Here is a 17,891-nt window from a genome sequence, read left to right as displayed (position 1 = left end):
ACTTAACAGCAGAAGAGCTGGACCCTCAGGCAAAACTAGACTAAAGGAGGCTAGTGCTATAATATAATACAATGTAATGCAATCAAAAGAATAGGAGTATATCTAACCTGTCACCAATGAGAGGAGAATAATATTTTGGTGAATGTTGGTGGAAACAAGGAAGGCTGACACAAAACCTTAATTTCTCAAGTATATAATTCATAATCTTATTTTCCTTTTTAATATATCAAAGTATTGATGATAATTTTTAGATAGTCGTAGATAAAGGCCTAGAAAAAAATCTAACTAGCTGCTATTATTTACACTTACCATCATAAAATCAATTACTTTACTTCTCTATAATTATTTTTTAAAATACTTTTTAAATGTTAAGTAATGCCAACTTCAAATTTATATATATTTAAAAACAGAGACTTACGTTTCATTCTACATATTTCTGCTGGCAAACTCTTCAGTTGATTACTGGAAAGATTGAGCCGCACCAGACTGGATAGAGAAGAAAAACTAGCAGGAACAGTTTTAAGATGATTGCTGGAAAGGTCCTTTAAAAAAGAGAGAAAGACAAAATGAATGAATGATCCGATAAATTAATAAATGGTCCCAAGGAGCTCTCTCTGGTAGCTTAGTGGTTACAAATTGGGCTGTGAACCACAAAGACAGCAGTTTGAAACTACCTGCTGTTATGCGAGAGAGAGATGAGGTTTTCTGCTCCCATAAAGATTTCTAGCCTCGGAAGCCCTGTACAGGGTCGCTATGAGTCAGAACCGACTCTACGAACATAACAACAACAACAAAAGGTATTTTCTACCACCTGTCAGTTTTTTGTACTCTGGTAGCTTACATATTGTTGTGGTGCTGTAATTCATTCCACCAGTATTTGATATATCAACTATCAGTAGGATCACCATGATAGGCAGGTTTCAATGGATCTTCCAGACTAAGACAGACTACAAAGAAATAGCTGACAATCTACGTCTAAGAAGTAATCAATGCAATTTGGAGTATTTGGCAAGCCCCTATTAGTGAATCACAGTGTAGACCCTTAGGATTTTGAAGCAAAGCCCTACCATTCTCTGCAGATAAGTACGCTCCTTTTAAAATACTACTCTCCTTTTGGCTTGTTACTGAGCCTTAGTAGAGAATGAATGCCTAACCAGGGATTACCATGTCACCATGAAACCATTATGAATTGGGTGTTGTTTGATGCACAGCAGCATTCTATAAATGGAACCGGTATATACGAGACTGGGCTCAAGCAGGTCATAAAGACATACGTAAATTGCATGAGGAAATGGCCCAAATGCCCATGGTCTCCACTCCTGTCACATTACTTTCCCTCTCCCAGTTCTAAACCTATGGCCTCATGGGGAGTCCCTTATGATCAGTTGACTGACGAAAAGAAAACTCATGCTTGGCTTAGATGGTTCTGCATGATGCAGGCACCACTAGAAAGCAGACAGCAGCATCACTATAGTCTTTCTGGGACTACCCAAAATGACAGTGGTGAAGGGAAATCCTCCCACTGGGTATAACTTTGAGCAGTGCAACTGGTTGTTTATTTTCTGGAAGGAGAAATGGCCAGATGTGCAACTATAGATAAATTCATGGGCTGGAACCAATGGTTTGGCTGGATGATCAGAGACTTGGAAGGAACATGATTGGAAAACTGATGGCAAGGAGGTGTGGGGAAGAGTTATGTTAACAGACCTCTTTGAATGGGCCAAAAAGTGAAGATATTTGTACCTCATGTGAACGTGCACCAAAGGTTTATTTCTATAGAGGAAGGTTATAACAACCAAATGGACAGGATGACATGTTCTGTGGAAACTATGCTCTTTCTCCAGCCACTCTTGTCATTGCTCAATGGGCTCATGAACAAAGGGGCCATGGTGACAGATATGGAGGTTATGTCTGGACTTAGCAACATAGGTTTTCACTCACCAAGGCTGATTTGGCTACAGACACTGTTGAGTGCCCAATCTGCCAGCAACACAAATCAACACTGAGTCCCAGATATGTAAATCCCATACCATTCCTCATGGAGATCAGCCAGCATCCTGGTGGCAGGTTGATAACATCACACAATTTTCATCATCATTTTGTTCTTATTGGAAGAGACACTTACTCTGGATGTGGATTTGCCTTTCCTGCATGCAATGCTTCAGCCATGGTCTTACAGAATACCTTATCCACCATCATGGTATCTCTCACAGCACCACCTCAGATCAAGGGACCCATTTCACAGCAAATGAAGTGTGGCAATGGACCCACCCACACTCGTGGAATTCACTGGTCTTAGCATGTTCTTCATCATCCTGAAGCAGCTTTCTAAAGACACAATTACAGCACCAAGCACCCTGCTGGGTTGGGTGGGACAATGTTCTCCAGAAGGCTGAATATGCATTTTGTTGTTTTTCCAAGTGCCAAGACCAATAGGTCCAGGTACCAAGGGGTGAAAATTGAAGTGGAATCTCTCACTATTTCTCATAGTGACCCATGTGAAATTTTTTTGCTTCCTGTCCCTGTGGCCCTATGCTCTTTGGGTCTGTACGTTGTAGTTACAAAAGGAATATTCCCACCTGAAGACAGAGCACTGATTCCATTGAACTAGAAGTTAAGAAAGCTTCCTAGCTACGGTGCACTCCTTATAACAGGCAAAAAAGAGAGTTACTGTATTGGGTGGTATGATTGTTTCTGATTGTTGTTGTTCTTGTTAAGTGCTGTTGAGTAGGTTCGGACTCAGAGTGACCCTGTATAGGGTTTCTGAGGAAGCTATGAGCTTGAACCACTGACCTTGAATTTCAAACCTACCTTGCAGTCTAGTGCATTATTAACCCACAGCGCCATACCAGGACTCCTGCTCCTAATTACAAAGAAGCAATTGACTTGACATTACACAATGTAGGTAAAGAAGAGTATGTGTGGAATCTAGCAGATTCCTTAGGATGTCTTTTAGTACTACCATCTTCTGTCATTAAAGTCAATGGTAAACTACAGCAAACCAATTCTAACATAAAGACTAATAGCCTAGACCTTTCAGGAATGAAGGTCTGGGTAACACCTCTAGGCAAAGATCCACGAAGAGCTGAGGTACTTGCTGAGAGAAAAGGGAATACGGAATGGGTAGTTGAAGAATTTTTTTCTAAATACCAGCTACAGCCATGAAAATACCAGCTATGGCCACATGACCAGTTGCAGAAATGAAGGCTGAAGGAGTACTGGTGTGGTATTGTAGGATAAGCTCTGGATCACAAAGTAGATTTGAACTATAAGGTGGGATATTTGAACTATAAGGCAGAGGTTCAAACCCACCAGTTGCTCCTTGCAAACCCTATACAGGGTGGCTAATAAGTCAGAGCTGACTGACTGGCAGTGAACAGCGACAATTGTTATAAATATGTTGTTGTTGTTAAGTGCTTTTGAGTTGATTCCAACCCATAGCTACCCTATACAGGGTTTCCGAGGCTGTAAATCTTTACAGGAGCTGACCGCCTCATCTTTCTCCAACGGAACTGCTGTTATTTTCGAACTGCAACCTTGAGGTTTGCAGCCTGAATCGTAACCACTACGCTACCAGATACATTTCTATTTTATTTTGTATGTATGCATCAAATATTTTTGCTTTGGGCATGTCATCAGAAGGGATCAATTGCTAAAGGAGACATCTTGTTTGATGAAGTAGAAGGCCAACAAGGAAAAAAAAAGATGGTCTGGGCACAATAACCTCAACAATGGACTTGAACATGCCAGCAATCTTAAGGATAATATAGCATCGAGCAATATTTTGTCTTGTTGCTCATAATGTCATCATAAATCTGACTCAACTAGATGGCAATTATCCATCTGTCTAAAGGGTATTTTACATTTCATAACTTCAAAAGAATTCCAAAATTAAAAAAGACCATTTCAGAGAAGACAGGTTTATAACTCTCACCACTGAAAATTTTATACATAGATTACTAATCTCACGGTCCTTTTCAACCCCTGAGGATCCACCAAGTAACTCAACAATGTGTGAGTGATTACAAGGAATATTGACTTTAGAATTTTACATAAAGGCTTCTGTTAATACTCAATTATTAATTGTCTTTCCAATATATGTAGTTGTTAGGTGCTGTAGAGTTGCTTCTGACTCACAGCAAGTCTATCTAGAATGGAATAAAACATTGTCTAGTCCTGCATCATCTTCAAAATCACTTCTACATATGAGCTCATTGTTGCAGCCACTGTGTCAATACATCTTGTTGAGGGTCTTCCTCTTTCTCACTGACCCTCAACTTTGCCAAGCATAATGTCCTTCTCCAGGTTGGTCCCTCCTAACAACATATCCAAAGTGTGTGAGATGAAATCTCACCATTCTTGCTTGTAAGAGACATTCAGACTATATGACTTCCAAGATAGTTATTTATTCTTCTGGCAGTCCATGGCATATTCAATATTCTTTGCCAACACCATAGTTAAAATACACCAATTCTTCTTCAGTCAATTGTCCAGCTGCATTAGATGCACCCTAGTCCTCAAAGTGACTTCCTTTTTAACAATATAAAGAGGTGTTTTTCAGCTGATTTGACCAATGTAATATGTTGTTTGATTTCTTGACTGCTGTTTCCATCAGCACCAACTATGATTCAATTAAATAAAATGTTTGACAACTTCTGTCTTTTCTCTATGTCTTAGGCTGGGTTCTCTAGAGAAGCAAAACTAGTGAAACTTATATACGGATATATAAAGAGAAGTTTAGATAAAGGAAACGGCTCACAGTTATAGAGGTGTAAAAGTCCCAAGTCTCAGTCAGATGAATCAATATTGGCATGTCAGATACAGGCAGACAGGTAACAGAGTAGGTCAGTGGCTCAAGTCCAAAGAACTAGAGATCAGAGGATGAGCCAGATGCAAGATCTAGACCCAGCAAAAAGCAAGCAACCTTTGCCTGAGTATCTAAATAAATTAGAAGCAGGCTACACCCCTGAGAAAATATCCTTTCAATTGACTGGCTGCTCATAGCGACCTCATAGTTAATTACATTATATTAAATCTTATTATGGGGATAACTACATCTCAATTGCCAAACCACTGAGAATTCTAGTTCAGTCAAGTTGATATAAAACCTTAATTATCATACTCCATTTAAATTAATACTGCTTATTGGGCCCATTGTGAGGATTTTTCTTTTATGTTTAGGTGTAATCAATACTGAAGTCTAGTCATTGATCTTCATCAGTAAGTGCTTCAAGTCCTCTTTGCTTTCAGCAAGCAAGGTTATGTCATCTGCATTATCACCCATTATTAATAAGTCTTCCTCCAATCCTGATGGCATGTTCTTCTTTATATAGTCCAACTTCTTAGATTTGCCCAGCATACAGATTGAATAAGTATGTGAAAAAGGATACATATCTTTCTTGATTTTAAACCAGTATGGCACTGCAGGTTAATGCACTGGACTGAAAAGTCAGTGGTTCAAGCTGACCAGTCACTCCTCGGAAACCCTATCTAGGGTTGCTATGGGTTGAAATTGACCCATATATTTATAGGTTCTGCATGAACACAATTAAGTGTTCTAAAATTCTCATTCGTTACAATGCATAACTGAACACCTTCTGTCTTTATGGTATTCTCTGCTTTCAGCCAAGATCCACCTGACATCAGCAATGATACCCTCCATTCCATGTCCTCTTTTGAATACAACTTGAATTTTTGGCAGTTCACTGTTGATGTACTGTACAATCATTTTTGAATTATCTTCAGCAATATTATGTACGACAGGATATTGTTAGATAACTTCTATAATATCCATATTCTGCTATATCACTTTTCTTTGGAAGGATACAGATATGGATTTTTTCCAATCTGATGACCAATTAGATGCCTTTTAAATTTCTTGGTACAGATGAGTGAGTGCTTACATTCATTCCATTCATTCATAAATCCATTCATTCAACCAATACTTACTAAGCACCTACAATGGGTTATGCATATTACTGGTAGACTGTAAAATGAAATTTAAAAATGTTTTTTTGTAAGAAAGAAAAAGCAATAAAAAAAATTATCATCTTCAGTTTTTAAAGAAGAAATGTTCACTCTTGCTTCTAGTGACTTCAGCAATTGTGCTGTGATTCAGAAAAAGAAATCTAGTCTATATTTCACTCATTCCAGCTTACTTAATTAATCTTTATAATCACTGTTTCTTTAAATCTTTGCATTTCTGGTTTTGTCTTTAAATAGTTCTGAAATTCCTTTTAAAAGGCTATATTAACAGAAGAGTAAAAAGGGAACCCACAGAATGGGAAAAAATCTTTTGTAATGAAACATCAGACAAGGGACTTATTTCTAAAATATATAGGAAACTACAATACCTGTACAAGAAAAAGACAACCCAATTAAAAAATGGGCACAGGACATGAAAAGATACTTCAGCAAGGAGGAGGAGATCCAGGCAGCCAACAAACATATCAAGAAATGTTCACAATCACTAGCCATTAGAGAGATAATGAGATATTATCTCACACAAGCAACAATAGCAAAGATCAAAGAAGTAAAGGACAATAAATGCTGGCGGGGATGTGGAGAGACTGGGACACTCCTGCATTGCTGGTGGGACTGCAAAATGATTTAAAGTCTCTGGAAAGCATTATGGCACTTCCTCAGAAAGTTAGAAATAGAAATACCTATGATCCAGCAATTCCTCTACTTGGTATTTACCCACAAGAAATGTGAGCCATGGCAGGAGTAGATATATGCACACCAATATTCACAGCAGCACTATTTACAATAGCAAAAAGATGGAGACAGCCCAAGTGCCCATCAACTGAAGAATCGATACACAAACTGTGGTACATACACACAATGGAATTTTATGCTACCTTAAAGAATAATAAGGAGACTGCAAGCCACCGCATAACATGGATGAAACTTGAGGACATTATGGTGAGTGAAATTAGTCAGTCACACAAGGAGAAATACTGTATAGGACCACTACTGTAAAAGACTAAGAAAAACAACCCACACTAAAGGGGCAGGGGTGGTGGTGGTGGCTGATTCTTTGCTGGCTACTGGAATGAAGAGGGTGAGGTGAGGGGAGGGAGGGGAAGGTGGAGTACAGGGTAGGGAATAGACACAGGATAGTTTGGGCGGGGGGCAATACACAAGAAGGGGGAGGGGAATGGAAGAACAAAGCGGATGGGAGAAAAATTAGACAGGTTTGCTCGGGCTAAGTAGGACAAAGGTAAATAATGATGTATGCACAACCTTGGAACAACGGGCTCTAGGATACAGGGATTGAAACATGGTTGGAATGGGGAAAAGGAGGGAAATAATGTCTAGATGCTTAGCTGTCTTTTGAATCTTGGTTTCCCTGGCATACCATTATAAAATAGACACTTGAGGGGGAGAGAAAGGAATAGCCAGAAATATAATCATAGAACACTTGCAAGTCCATCTTCTGCCTATAACTGATTGTTGTTGTTGTTGTTGTTAAGTGCCGTCGAGTCGGTTCCGACCCATAGCGACCCTGTACAGGGTTTCCGAGGGTGTAAATCTTTACGGGAGTAGAAAGCCTTATCTTTCTCCCGCGGAGCGGCTGGTAGTTTCGAACCGCTGACTGATTGGAATACCTAAAATGGGGCTACAACGTGCGTGCCCAGTGAAGGAGGCTTCTTATGGAGCCTGTGCATGACATAAGACCATATGTGGAATCCTGAACAGCATCCAGAATCTTCAGAGAAGGGAAACTGCCATTTGAAAGGATAAGCAGACCAGCCTGGAGCAGCTAAAAGAACAGAAGATACTTCTTGAAAGAAAGACCAAAAGGAAAAAGACAAAACAATATAGGCACACCGACTGATTACTACAAGAACAAGCAAGTTGCTCACCCAGGAGACATCAAGGCAAGAGGTTGGGTCCCCTCAGAGCAAACCCCCTTCCAAGACTAAGACTCAATGGGAATACACTCTGTGATTGGTGACCAAGCTCGACACCAATAAGGGGAAGTGAGGGAAAAACAGCAATGAAGTGGTGAGCTAAGCCCTACAATTGACTCCTGTGAACACTGGTGAGACCTGGTTGGCCAGCCGTGTGGCAAGAACTGGGGACTCTTGGGTCCAGAGTCAGTGACATGGCCATAGAGGACTAGAGTGGAGAGTGAAGTGTCCAGCTGATAAGAAGAGAGGACATATGCATAAGAACACCCACAATTGCAGATAATACCCACTTGACCTGGCTTCCATGACTCAGAGCTCAACTAGAAGAAGAATGAAGAGGAAAAAAAGAGTAACCTGATACAATTTGATGAACTTGACCTACATCTATGGATACAGTAGCTCAAAAGAGGGAATAAATCTTTACAGCAACTATCATTCCCACCCCCTCCATACACAGAGTAGACAGGGATGGGCAACTTGGACATTGGCTATCCAAAATGGGGGGGCTACAAAGGCAAGAAGTGACTGGCTTACAAGCTTTCAAGAGGGAACCTAGATCCAGAGGGCCTGGAGGAAGGTACAATCTCCACTGAGTAGGCTGATGAAAGAAAATGCGGATAGGTCTTCTGTGATATAATAGTGAATAATTGTTATAAGGACTGATTGTAAGGGTTGGAAACGTAAAGGTAGATGTTTTGTAGCAAGGAGGGGAGTGACTAACTTTGCAGTCTAGGAGCGGTGGTCCCTGGGACCATCAAGGGAGAAGAGCGGAGAGCAGGACCCTACCCAGAGAAGCAGTGATGCCAGAGACAGAGGCAGACGATGATGTGGAAAGATGGAGTGGATGGGGACTTTAGACCCAGAGAGGGAATGAGGCTGTGCTGACGATCAGGTTAACAGGCTTGCAGAGTATACACTGTGGTTGGCTGGTGATGCATGGGGGGGATTGTAACCATGGCAATGATAAGATATAGGATAGGATGAATGTAAAATTAATGTTCTCCCATGTAAACTATCACTTAATTCACAAGAAAACATTAAAAAAAAAAAAGAGACTATATTAATGTAGGGCAAAGAACTAGATGTCTTTTGTACCTGGTTTTTTAAAACAACATGAGCTATTAAGGTGCTCTGTTTCTTTCTAAATAGCCAGGCAAGTAGGCACTACATAGGTCCATATCTGAAAAAACTAAATTTAGGAAGGAAGATAAGATATATTCATGCATATTCACTGACTGGATGGTACATTATTATGTGTCACAGCAAAAGTCATTCATATTCATTAAAGTCTCAATTATCAACTAAGGAGACTGAACTTTTGTAGCTCTCTCTTTGGGAAATCGTACTCCTTTCATTGTACAGTGAAAAATAAAAGGATACATGTTAGACTCAAAAATGACATGTTCAAATCCTGACTTTGGTTTTAATTGCATGCCTTCGCATAACTTTTCTTTTATTAGCCTTAGTTTCTTCTATGCATGATTGTTGTTAAGTGCAGCTGAGTTGGTTCTGACTCATAGCGACCCTGTACAGAGCTTCCAAGGAGTGGCTGGTGGGTGCGCACCACCGATCTTGTGATTAGCAGTTCAGTGCTTATCCTACAGCACCATAACAGGCCTCCAAAGACTTTAGGAGATATGAAGGCTATTTCTTCTCCACTCCTAAAGCTTACTGCTGTGTGCCACAGAATCAGTTCTGATGCAAAGTGACCCAATATAGGGTTTCTGAGGGTATATATCTTACAGAAGAAGAGAGCTTCACCTTTCTCCCATGGAGCAGCTGGTAGATTTGTAGTGGATTCAAACTACTGGCCTTGGGATTAGTAGCTTAATGGGTAACCCCCTACACTAGCAGGACTCCTTCTTATATGTATTATTGGATATAAAACTACTTGGAAGCAGAAGACACAGGTGGAGTGTAATTGTTAAAATGCATATACACAAACCTGCAATAAAGATGATGCATGCGTAGATAAATGGATAGACAAACAGGTTGAATTAAGTACGGAGAGAGAGCAACATTATACCTACCAATACATACAGATTTGAAAGAGATTATCTGTACATGCATATTTACATTTGCTGCAAATAAATCCAAATATGTGATGAAGCAAACAAAGAAATAAAACTATGTAAGACACAATGTAAACTGTCTAATGGTTTTATTAATACCTATTGCTGTGGAGTCCTGATGTGACGCTGTGGGTTAATGCACCAGACAGCAAAGCTGTTTGAACTGCAAGGTCAGTGGTTCAAGCTCACCAGCTGCTCCTCAGCAGCCCTGTACAGGGTCGCTATGGGTTGGAACCAAGTCAATGATACTTAACAACAACAATTGCTGTTGAGTGGATTCTGACTCATAACGACTCTATAAAACAAAGTAGAACTGCTCCATAGGGTTTCCAGAGCTGTAATCTTTAATGAGGTATGGTGCTATAGGATCAGTACTGGACTGAGAACCACAAGGTCGGCAGTTCCTCTGAAACCCTATAGAGGTAGCTACGACTTGGAACCAGTTCTATGGCACTTAACAATAATAATCTTTATGGAAGTAGATTGTCACACCTTTCTCCAGTAGAGTATTTGGCACATTCAAACTGCAGATGTTTTGGTGAGCAGCCCATGCTTAATCACTTTACCACCAGGCCTCTTATTATACTTAATAATATCATTAACATATCTTTATTGCTTTAGTTATTTCTATCTAAGTGAAACAGAAAGAAAATTTTGTCAGTAAATGTGGCCATTTTGGAAGACACAGAAGAAAAGGAAGGCCTTGGAGGGACTCTCTGAACACTCAGAGAAGAGGAAGGTGAGAAACACTATATGGGAACAAGCAGAAATGGGTATAGAAAAGGGGACTGCTATATGCTAAAGACAACTTCTTCTATTCTGCTGTGCCATAAAAGCCTCTGAATAACAAAGTAATCTTCACTGACCTTTTCTTTTACTGTACTCCTCAATAAAAACTTAAGTTGATTTCATAAAAATAAATTTTAAATTGCTAACTTCACAATCCAATTCAAATGAAGTTTCTGATAATCTATTCATAAACACAGCTGTCCAAGTTCCCATGATTTGATTCCTCAGACTTGTGAAAAATCCCACCAGCCCCAAATTATATAAAAATTAGAAAATCAAAACTTACTAAATCTTCTAAATTGAAGAGTTGTTCAAATCCTTCTGGTATGCAAGTTAGTTCATTATGCTGGAGATACAGGCCCTTCAGGTTTCTTAGGTTTGTAATTTCTTCTGGCAGTATTTTCAGTTTATTATGGCTATTGATTGACAAAATAAATGTTGAATAATTTGTTGACAATAAATAATTATCAGTTATAGAAGCATTTTGCTAACCAACTATATGGGCTTATTTCCAAAGTGAAATTTGATTACTAATTTTTAATACTTAACAAACTTCACATCTCAAAAGTATACACTCATTACTACAATAACAACAACCATTAAAATGATGGAAATTTCTAAGAAAAAAGGAAGAGAGGGAAATGTTGTTGCTATTAAGTACCGTGGAGTCGGTTCCGACTCATAGTGACCCTGCACAGGGTTTCCGAGGCTGTAAATCTTTATGGGAGCTGAAAGCCTCATCTTTCTCCCGCAGAACAGCTGGTAGTTTCGAACTGCCGACCTTGAGGTTAGCAGCCCAATTCGTAACTACTACGCTACCAGAGCTCCTTAGGGAAGGCAAAAAAGGTTTAAAATCAAACAGAAATAATTTGTAAATTTGTGATTATTTGTTTATAATCAATTCTTGAGTTTGTGTGTAATGTGAAACAACAATGTACACTTTATCATATTTTGGCTTCTAGAAAAAACTTACATATAAATATATTACAATGGGGTCACATTTTATGTGGGGATTAGGTTCTAAACTTAGCACTGAAGGCAAAAATAACTATTTCTGTTTGAGGACATGACATATCAAGTTGGATGTAATATGCTACTCCAATTTTCTTTGTACTTAGTGTTAACGTAGTTAGCTTAGCCCTTCTGTGAATATGTTTATAATACTGGTTCAAGGGAAGTCTTAATTCACTAAAGATGATACACGCACTGAGAATTAAGAGATGATGGAACTTGTTCCCAAACTTATCCCACCTTAACAATTCAACTACTAATTACACTGTATTTTCATGCCACATAGTTACTTCACCAGGTGACTTCCAATAACCCTCAACTGCATTGAAACAAAACTACACTTACTCCACATGGAGTCCTGGTGTGGTGCTGTAGGATAAGCACAGGACTGCTAGCCACAAAGTCGGTGATTCAAAAACACCAGCTGCTCCTCAGAAACCCTATACAGGGCATTCCAGCTCGACGGCATTGGATAACAACAACACTAATTCCTCACATATCATCTATTTTGTTATCCAACAATCAACATTTAGCATCTATGACAATAGCAAAAAATCTACTCACTATTTTGCATATTAACAATGTATATTTGGCAGAAGAAAACCCAAGGTGTTAGGCAAGAGTAATACTGGCTTTGATGGTTATACATCAGCTTAACTAGATGATGACTCTCAGAGGTTTGGCAGCTACATAATATAACGTGGCAACTATATAATGATGTGATTACAGTTATGTAATAATGCAGCCATTCTCTGTTTTGTTCATTCTTCGTTTCTGCATAGTGGTGATTTTCATATAACGACCTAGTCTTTGGAACCTATAACCATGTCGTTAAGTGAGGAGTGGGTGTAGTTAGAACAAAAAAGTCAAACAGTGTATTCTGAAATAAGGACCATGAAAATTTGTTAAAAGTTGGTTAGTACTGTTTGTTATTTAAATGAAATCTTTGATAGAGATCTAGTTGGCAGAGATTAATTCTAGTTTCAGTTAGGCAGCGATATAATTCTATCTTTATATTTCTTGCATTTTTTTTTTCTCACTTAATTCTTCTACCCTAACATTCACACACCTGAGTGTTAAATCTAAAGCTAAAGTCACACTCTTTCATGTTCCCTCTTTTCTTCAATTTGATCTTATCTAACTCTTGTCTTTGCAGGCCACAACTATACCTTTGATTTATAAAGGGAAGAGGTTCTCATAGTTCTAAACAATTAGCACTATTGTATGTATAGATATTTTTCCTAATTCATAGTAATTTGAAGTTCTGCACCAAAAGAGGACTATTATTTGAGGAGCTGTTTTCCCTCAATTTTCCCATTAGAATATTTAAGTTTGGCAGCTAGATCTGTAATATATGTTTTTTAGTTAAGGTTTTTCCAAATAAATTTGAAGCACTTAAATCTTTTTTTATCATAAATGAAGTATTTCCTAATCCCCTGGTATGTAATATAGATAAGGCAAAATGATGCTTTATTGAAAATACTGTTAGTATACTAGGGGACAAAAAGAGTTAGCTAGAGTCTAGTCACTTGGCATCCAATGTACCCATCCATGATAATACCAGAAGTAAATCCAAAGAACCTGAGGAGCCCTTGAAAAGTTTTAAAACTATGAAATTTCCATCATTAAAAACACCTAGATGTGTTTTAGAAACTTAAATATCAAGTAAGAAAAGAACCACTAAAAAGTGTTTCAAAAAATGAGTAACTATTTTTTTACAAAAAGCAAATGGCCCTAAATTCATGAGACCAGAAAATACATAGGTAATTCTAAAATAAAAAAATAATCTGGTATTTGAAACTTAAAATTCTTATTCTGCTTGAACCACTTTGAGATACTGTGAAGATACTGTATTAGAAAAAAAAAACCTAAAGATTATTAAATTTACATACTTACAATAGCAATAGTAAATATAAATAAGCTTAAAGTTTACCTGGCATTAAGTTTCTGTAGATTTTCTAGCTCTCTTATAGCAGAAGGAAGGGATGTCAGCTGATTATCATGTATCTAAAAATTATTAAAATATAAAATAAAAATTCTTACTCTTAAAATTTAACCATACATGTACTCTGCAATGGACCAAATTCTTCAAGAATAATTCTATTATTCTAATTCAATGGTAACATGTTGGACTACTGGTAATTAGTCCTGTGTGTAAAAGAGGAAAGGAACTTGAATCTGACTAAACTGCTATTTGGAAATAATGAGGTGATAAGTCCTCAATTTTAAATAGAAAAAAACTCACTTCATCAAGTAGAACTTTTATTTCAAATAAGAGGTAAGGGATTCAGGAACTAATAATCTTCTGATGGTATCCCATATGCCAACATAAACAAAAAATTAAAAGTATATAAAGAGGATCCTCACAGAATTATACTGTTTTCTAGTTGATACGAGTCAGAAATGGAAATCTGGTATTCTCACTGACTCTGCATTATTAACCATTATGCTATGCCTAAGACAGATTTGCTTTTTTTTGCCCCCTTGTATTCTACCAACTGAACATTAAAGGATTTCTGCTTACCAAAGCCTGAATTTAGCTTTAGAATATCTTAAACTAATGATTCATACTTATCATCAGGCAACTTACATCAAGAACAGTGAGAGCAGGTAGGAGTCTGAGGTCATCCGTAAGTGACTGAAGTTTATTGTTTGATATGATAAGTTTAGTCAAATCCGTTTGCTCCCACCATCGCTCAGTAGCACCAAATGAAACATTCTGATTAGCTTCCTCAGGGATATCCACATTTATTCTCCAGACACACTGAGGCACTATATTCACAATCACCACCATCCCCAAAAAAGATGAAAACAAGAAGTGGTTATATTAAGTGATACACTTTGATAAGTTATTTAAAACATCATAGATTATCTACTGAAAATAATCCATATTACTGAAACATTTTTAAAAACTATCAATGTTGTTGTTGTTGTTGTTAAGTGCCATCGAGTCGGGTCCGACCCATAGCGACCCTGTACAGGGTTTCCGAGGGTGTAAATCTTTACGGGAGTAGAAAGCCTCATCTTTCTCCCGCGGAGCGGCTGGTAGTTTCGAACTGCTGACCTTAAGGTTCGCAGCCCGATTCGTAACCACTACGCTACCAGAGTAAACAGCAACAAATTAAGGTCAGATGAGAAATATTTTCATTATAAAAATTAAGTATGTAATATGTATTTTACATAATAGAAGACACTTTTAATCTTTGTTCAACTGTACCAGGTGCACACTCTGCACAACACATTTGTGGTAGACAAACAAAGCATTCTACATTGAAGTTAGTGGCTCAATCCTTAAAAAGATGGACTGACACAGAGGCTGCAATAATGGGTTCAAACAACAACTCGGAGGATGATACAGGGCCAGGCAGTGTTTTATTCTGTTGTACACAGGGTGCCTATGAATCAGAACTGACTAAACAGCACCTAACAAGAATAACACAATCCTGAAAGAATCATGGAGATGGTATGTTGTTGTTGTTGTTGTTAAGTGCTGTCAAGTCAGTTCCAATCCATAGCGACCCTGTATAGGGTTTCTGAGGAGCAACTGGTGAGCTTGAACCGCCAACCTTGCAGTGCAAATGGCTTTTCAGGCTTGCGTATTAACCCACAGTGCCACACCAGGACACAGAAATCAACATTTATAAAGTAATGGCATAACTTTTATAGCAGAAGTATACATTAAAATTGAGAGGGCTGATAATAAGAAAAAATAGCTAATAATAATTAAAATATAATTACCAAAGATCAGACAAGTTTTGGGATGACATCAAGTACACCACACATGAAGAAAGCAAAAAATCAATAGAAAGAAAACCACCATAATAGATGTCAGAAGAGACTCTGAAACTTGCTTTTGAATGTATAAGGGGCTTCAAAAAGTTCTTGTAAAAATGAGATTAAAACATAATACAAAATTTCAATGAACATTTTGAAGTCCACTTCTAGCACTGCTAAAGCAAATGGAACAAATGGCGAAGTAAAAGCTGAAGAGATTTCAAAATGAGAAGACCAGAGTCAAGTGAAATGCGTGAAAACCAAGTTTCAAGGAATCTGTTGGCATACTAAGTTAAGCGTTGGGCTTTTAACCATAAAGTCAGCAGTCCGAACCCACCAGCTGCTTTACAGGAGAAAGTCTTTCTGCTCCCTTACAGACTTACAGTCACGGAAACTCTACATAGGGTCACAATGAGTCAGAATTGATTGGATGGCAGTAGATATAGGCAAAATACTAAATAACACAAGAAGCATTAAAAGATGAAAAAAGGAATATTCAGAATTGACTGAATACCAACTGAAATATTTCAATACCAAATACATCATGATACCAGAAAGAATTGGTCAACATTGCATCATTTCAGGAGGTAGCAAATGACCAAAAACTGACAATATTGTAGGAAGAATTCCAAGCTACACCAAAGAAAGCATTATCAAAAAAATAAAAAAATAAAAAAAAATAAATTCCAGGAATTGACCGAATACCAACAGAACAGATGTTAACACTGGAGGTGCTCACTCATCTATGCCAACCAACTGAAAGAGATACTGTTATCTAATTCAAAGAAAGGTGACTTAATAGAATGTGGAAATTATGTTACAATAATAGTAATATCACAACCAAGTAAAAGTTTGAAGATATTTTTTTTTTAAATTGTAGCATTTACATTGACAGGGAACATTCAGAAATTCAAGCCATATTCAAAAGAAGGCATGAAATAAGGCTATCAATCACTTCTGATATCGGACAGATTTTGGTTGAAAGCTAAGAATGCCAGGAAGATGTTTAATTGTGCTTTATTGACTACAAAAGCATTTGATTGTGTGTACCTTAACAGATTATAGATAGATAATACCGGGAATTCTAGAGCATTTAGAAGTGTTCATGAGGAACCTATACACAAACCAAGAGGTAGATGTTCAAACAGAGCCAGTGGTTGGATACTATATGATTTAAATTCAGAAAAGGTTTGTCAGTTATATATTCTTCCACCATACTTATTCAATCTGTATGCTGAGCAAATTATCTGAGAATCTGGACTATATGAAGAACACTGCATCAGGACTGGAGGAAGGATCATTACCAACACGCAATATGCAGATGATGCAACTTTCTTTGCTGAAAGTAAACAGTACTTGAAGCACTGACATGAAAATCAAAGACTACAGCACTCAGTATGGATTACACCTCAACATAAACAAAGCAAAAATCCTCACAACTGGGCCAATAAATAACAACATAATAAACGAAGAATCAACTGAAGTTGTCAAGGATTTTCACTTTACTTATATCCATAATCAACACCCAGTAAAGCAGTTATCAGGAAACTGAACAGTATATGACATTGGAACGGTACCCAGGTGGTGTAGCAGGGTTAAGAGCTGGGCTGCTAACCACAGAGTACATTATTCACACCTACTATTCGCTCCACAGAAAACGATGTTGTCTGTTCCTATATTTTGTTGTTGTTAAGTACTGTGGAGTCTGTTCTGACTCATAGTGACCCTGAATAGGGTTTTTGAGGCTGTAAACATTTTTGTTTTAATCTTTTATTGTGAATTATGTGACAGTTTACATGGGAGAATATTAGTTTTACATTCATCCTATCGTATATAGTTTCATTGCCATGGCTACAATCCTCTCCATTCATCATCAACCACCAAAGGGTATACACTACAAACCTGACCCCTGGTCGTCAGCACACAACCACTCTCCCTCTCTGGGTCTAAAGTCCCCAGCTGTTCCATCTCTCCGCATCATCCTCTCTGCCTCCATCTCAGGCATCACTGCTTCTCTGGGTAGGGTCCCGCTCTCTGCACTTCTCCCTTGATGGTCCCAGGGACCTCCACTCCTAGACTGAAAAGTTAATCATGCCCCTCCTTGCTACAAAACATCTACCTTTACATTTTCAACCCTTGCAATCAGTCCTGATAACAATTATTTACTATTGTATCACCAGAGACCTATCTGCATTTCATTTCATCAGCCCCTCCTAGACAGACTGGATACTGTTGTTGTTGTCAGGTGCCATCGAGTCGGAACCGACTCATAGCGACCCCATGCACAGCAGAACGAAACAATGCTCGATCCTGGGCCAACCTCACCACC

General features: G+C 38.1%; 1 protein-coding gene across 1 annotated transcript in view; it reads right to left on the bottom strand.

Annotated features, from left to right (window-relative positions):
• LRRC40 (leucine rich repeat containing 40) overlaps nt 1-17,891 on the bottom strand; it is a 97,074-nt gene that overhangs the window by 66,246 nt on the left and 12,937 nt on the right. The window contains exons 2-5 of the mRNA XM_006862416.1: nt 14,379-14,560; nt 13,722-13,795; nt 11,064-11,193; nt 419-542 (exon numbers count right to left, since the gene is read on the bottom strand). Of these exons, the coding sequence (XP_006862478.1) occupies nt 419-542; nt 11,064-11,193; nt 13,722-13,795; nt 14,379-14,560 (510 nt within the window). The remainder of the gene's footprint in view (nt 1-418; nt 543-11,063; nt 11,194-13,721; nt 13,796-14,378; nt 14,561-17,891) is intronic.

Source organism: Chrysochloris asiatica, unplaced genomic scaffold (assembly GCF_000296735.1).
Source record: "Chrysochloris asiatica unplaced genomic scaffold, ChrAsi1.0 scaffold00048, whole genome shotgun sequence".
NCBI lineage: Eukaryota > Metazoa > Chordata > Mammalia > Afrosoricida > Chrysochloridae > Chrysochloris > Chrysochloris asiatica.
The sequence above is the reverse complement of the archived record's forward strand: the minus strand, read 5'-3'. Positions and strand labels throughout refer to the sequence as shown.